Source organism: Apaloderma vittatum, unplaced genomic scaffold, assembly GCF_000703405.1.
Source record: "Apaloderma vittatum isolate BGI_N311 unplaced genomic scaffold, ASM70340v1 scaffold32159, whole genome shotgun sequence".
Classification (NCBI taxonomy): Eukaryota; Metazoa; Chordata; class Aves; order Trogoniformes; family Trogonidae; genus Apaloderma; species Apaloderma vittatum.
In genome coordinates this window covers 1-3,941 of record NW_009736356.1, presented here as the reverse complement: position 1 = coordinate 3,941, position 3,941 = coordinate 1, and the positions used below count along the sequence as shown (strand labels likewise).

Genomic DNA, 3,941 nt, shown 5'->3' with positions numbered 1-3,941 from the left:
GGAACATGGAGGAGCCCCTCATGTGCTAGAGCCAGCTTTCAGCAAGACAAGGGACTAGCTGGATCTTGAGTGGTATGGAAGGAGGAAAGATTGATTCCCTGCAAGAAAACAGGAGGAAAAAGTGCTCGTAATAGAGACTCACAGCTACAATGAGGCTTGAAAGCATAGCAAAATATGTCAGACTTGGATTTTAAGAAAAGTGTTTACTGTCTGGAACCTTTCAAAATATTCCTGAGTCACGATAACTCCCTAGTAGACAAAAAAAGGCCTCGTTTCCGTCACGGCAGCATTCACACCTCGGACAGGCGGTAGATCTCTCAAAGACATTTTGCTCATGTGAAGCGCCCACCATGCCCTCACCAGCCCTGCCAGGAATGAGGGCTCCAAGATTTCAGAGCACGGCAGCCTGGCTTGGCTCCACGTCAGCACACCCAACACAAATTCATCAGATGCTGAACCAAGTACTGTGTAATCCATTACACATGGAAAGCCGTTGGAGAAGGCAGCAGCACATGGAGCCCTGATCCTGATGATTGGAGCCCTCTGGGGGAAGAACAGTCGATGGTGATCCGGAGAGGGGAGATGAAGCAGCGCTTTCCCTTTTTGCCCCCCATTCCCTCCATCACCCTGTGCTGAGACAGTTTTCTAGTTCGAACAGCTTCCCCACCGGTGCTGCCAGGCCAGAGGCTCAGCCAGCAAGAGTCCAGCTTCACAGCCTCCTTAAGAGCTCCGCTGTGACGTGCTGTCCAAGATCTGCTGGGCAATGTGAGCCAAGGCAGGGAAGGCAGCACTTTTGGGAAACTCTTGGATGAAGTCTCTGCCTTCTTCCAAGCTCTGGCTGAGTTGAGGATCCAGGGGAACACAGCCTGGGGGAGTAGAGGAATGGAGAGAGTCACTGCTCATTGTAAGGCAAAGGCCTGGAGGTAGAATTAAACAAATATGTCATCTCCAGGAGAAGCAGTAGGAAAGAGGAACCACTGCTTTCACTGAGCTCTCTCTGGAAGCTACTTCTCATGTGGAACTGCTTCCTCTGAGTCCAAGACCCCACTACAACACAGTGCTTCCTGAGAGATGCTCTCTTCCCTGACTCCAGCCCTGTCTGGAGGGCAGGGTTCAGCCCTCAGGCCCCATTCCTCTAGGGCATTTCAGGGTGGCTCTTATGTAGCTCCACACTTGCTTACTCTATGCCAGTAGCCAGAGCAGGTTGCTGATCTTCACCTCCTCTGCCTGGGTGGGGCCAGATGCCCACTCTGAGCAGTCTGTATGGCACAAGAGCAAAGCAAGAGCGACACCTCACCTCTGACTGGGTGCCAGGAACTGGAGTCCACCCTGCCTGCCCCTACAACGCTGCATCTCCTCGCTCAAGCACCACACGGACATCACCTCTAATCACAGAGAGCTCTGCTCGAGAGGCCACTCACCTAGGAAGGGAACTCCAGCGTGCTTGGCCAGTTCCTCACCTCCTCCTTTGGAAAACACATTTGTGCACTCCTGAAGGAGGAGGAGCAAAAGTAGCAAGTCATAAAACTCCGGAGCTCTGTGCTGCATGTGAGTAGACCCAGCTCCCCTCCACTGTCCAGCCTCAGGGCACTGCCCTGGTTGCTGCCCTCCCCCAGCTCTCCTTAGGAAAGCAGAGCCAGAGGCTTCTTCCAAAGCCAACACACAAGAGCCAGCAGCTTGTCATCTCCCCCAGCTCACAGCATCGCCTCCAGGGCATTTGCTGTTTTTCCACCTGAGGTACCACATCCCACAACACCCGAGAAGCCGCAGTAGTCCAGAGGTCACAATAAACTTGCCAAGCAGTGCGGGCAAACGAAACCACTCATGTTCTCCACAATGCCAAGAACTCGTAAGCCTGTCTTCTTGCAGAACGTCAGCTCTCGCCTCACATCTCCGACAGACACAGCCTGCAGGGGAGAGCAGCAGAGGTTAGGGGTCTCTGTCTGTCCAGATTAACCATGGGTCTGGAGGACGCATGCATGAGATGGAAGGCAGATATGTAGAACCAGCAGCCACAGATAGGCCTGTGCAAACACCCAAGTGGGGTGCAATATTCCTCCACAAATCATGCTGGGAGGCCAAAGCCCACCCAGAAACTCCAGTTTAGCCGAGCCAGGTGCTCTACCTGGGGTGTTGTGACCAGGATTGCTCCGAGTGGCTTGTAGGGCCGCAAAGCCTCCACCGTAGAGATGTGCTCATCTGACGTGCCCGGTGGCGTGTCCACGATGAGGAAGTCCAGGTCTCCCCAGGCCACGTCAGTGACAAACTGTTTGATCAAAGCTATGGAAATAAAAGGAGTAAGACAAAAAAAAAAAACCCAAACACAAACCCAAAACATAACAGGTTTCAGTAGGTGCCCTGGGTCAGGCTGGGCAGGGCTCAGGAGTGCCCAAGGAGAGACGGCAGGGCTGGCTGTCAGTACAATGCATGCCAGCACCATCACCTCCAGGAGGATTCAAGGAGGGTTCCGAGCACTCAAAGGGGGCCACTGACAGTAAAATTCAACTGTACCGTTTTTCTTGGGTCCTCTCCACACCACGGCATCATCTGGCTTCTCTAGCAGGAAGCCGATGGACATGAGCGAGATGCTCTTGTCTTGGTCCACAAAGACGGGGACCCAGCCACTGTCGCACTGGTGCACGTCGCTGTCCTGCACCTTGAACATGCGGGGTATGCTGGGGCCACACAGGTCCACGTCCAGGATCCCCACCTGCAGGCGAGGAGGCAGAGCCCTTTGGGCAGCGGCAGCACCCAGTCACGCTCCTTCCCCTGGTGGGGGGAGGTCGTGTTTGAATTTCAGCTGCTTACAGCACTCGACAGGACAGACTTTGTGGCTCAGCAGCCAGATTTGAAACGCAATTTCAAGGAGCTGCTTTAAAGTTTGCCTGCCCTCCTAGTCTCCTTCCCCTGAAGGAGCACCTTCTGGGCATTTCCAGACATTTTGCAGAGATCTTTATGACAGACACGTGTCAGCATCCAAGCGGCACTGGCTGCACGGACTTTAAAAAATAAAACTCTTCACCGAATTCAGTTGGTCTCACGCAAAAACAGCTCCCTTTTGTCCCCATCATAATGCTGTTGTTCAGTTCACCCACTTCACTCCACAGAGGGAATCTGCTACATTACAAACCAGCAAAGAAATTTCTCAGTGCCTCTGTTTCAAAAGCATCATCAAATCTTAGGTGATTTCAGGCTCTTGGACAAAGGGGAAATGAACTGACGAATCACTTGAACTGCTATCACAAAGAGTATTTCCACAGAGGGAATCTACAGGCTGCTCTCACTGCACACACGCAGATATAGGATGAGCAAAACCCAGCCCAGCTGAAGGTCAGGAAACAGAAGATGGAGCTCAGCATCACACAGACTCTCGCTCACCTTCTTCCCAGAGTGCCGCAGTGACAGAGCCAACTCGGTGGAGATGGTGCTCTTCCCCACGCCGCCCTTCCCAGAGAGCACCAGCAAGATGTGTCGCACGCTGGCCAGGTTGCTTCCCTCTAGGAGGAACAATCAAGGCATTAGAGTCTCTTCTGACACCAGACAGCAGCACCCAACTGCTCAGCGCAGAGATGTGGGTCTCTGCCCAGAATCACAGTCAACAGGTCTGGTTTAAGTGTAAAGAAGAAGAAAAGAAGAGGTGGGTGTGCCACAGCCCTTTTGCCATCAGAAAAGGGACAATAAGAACAAGGACAGTAAACAGGCTGTGGGGAGTAAAGGCTTTGTCCCGATGACCTAAGCAGCAATTGGGCAGCAAAGCAATAAACACCCACGGAGCCCGGTCATGCTGTGCCTACGCCAAGTTCAGCCCCAGAGGCTGCCGGTGAGGTCAGACCCTTGGCGTTTCCTCCCTTCGCACCCCACCGGTCGCTCCTCTCCAGCCTTCCTGCGCTGCTCCGGGGTTCCTCTCGGGCTCCACCACCACGGCCCCTTCAACGTGGGGC

At 53.6% G+C, this 3,941-nt stretch overlaps 1 protein-coding gene across 1 annotated transcript; it reads right to left on the bottom strand.

The window, feature by feature from the left end:
- Positions 1-695: 695 nt before the first annotated feature.
- On the bottom strand, positions 696-3,492 carry NUBP2 (nucleotide binding protein 2). Its single transcript, XM_009876949.1, has 6 exons — positions 3,379-3,492; positions 2,512-2,710; positions 2,126-2,280; positions 1,797-1,907; positions 1,422-1,491; positions 696-866 (listed from the first exon to the last, which is right to left on the bottom strand). The coding sequence occupies exons 2-6, from the start codon at positions 2,663-2,665 to the stop codon at positions 721-723; spliced, it is 636 nt and encodes a 211-aa protein (XP_009875251.1). The 5' UTR covers positions 2,666-2,710; positions 3,379-3,492; the 3' UTR covers positions 696-720.
- Between the last annotated feature and the right edge of the window lie 449 nt (positions 3,493-3,941).

Coding starts and splice junctions, on each gene's coding strand:
- NUBP2 (XM_009876949.1), bottom strand. CDS start 2,665: ATGTTCAAGGTGCAGGACAGCGACGTGCACCAGTGCGACAGTGGCTGG. Junction 2,281..2,511: donor GAGAGGACCCAAGAAAAACG/GTACAGTTGAAT, acceptor TTATTTCCATAG/CTTTGATCAAACAGTTTGTC. Junction 867..1,421: donor CGCTGGAGTTCCCTTCCTAG/GTGAGTGGCCTC, acceptor CTACTCCCCCAG/GCTGTGTTCCCCTGGATCCT.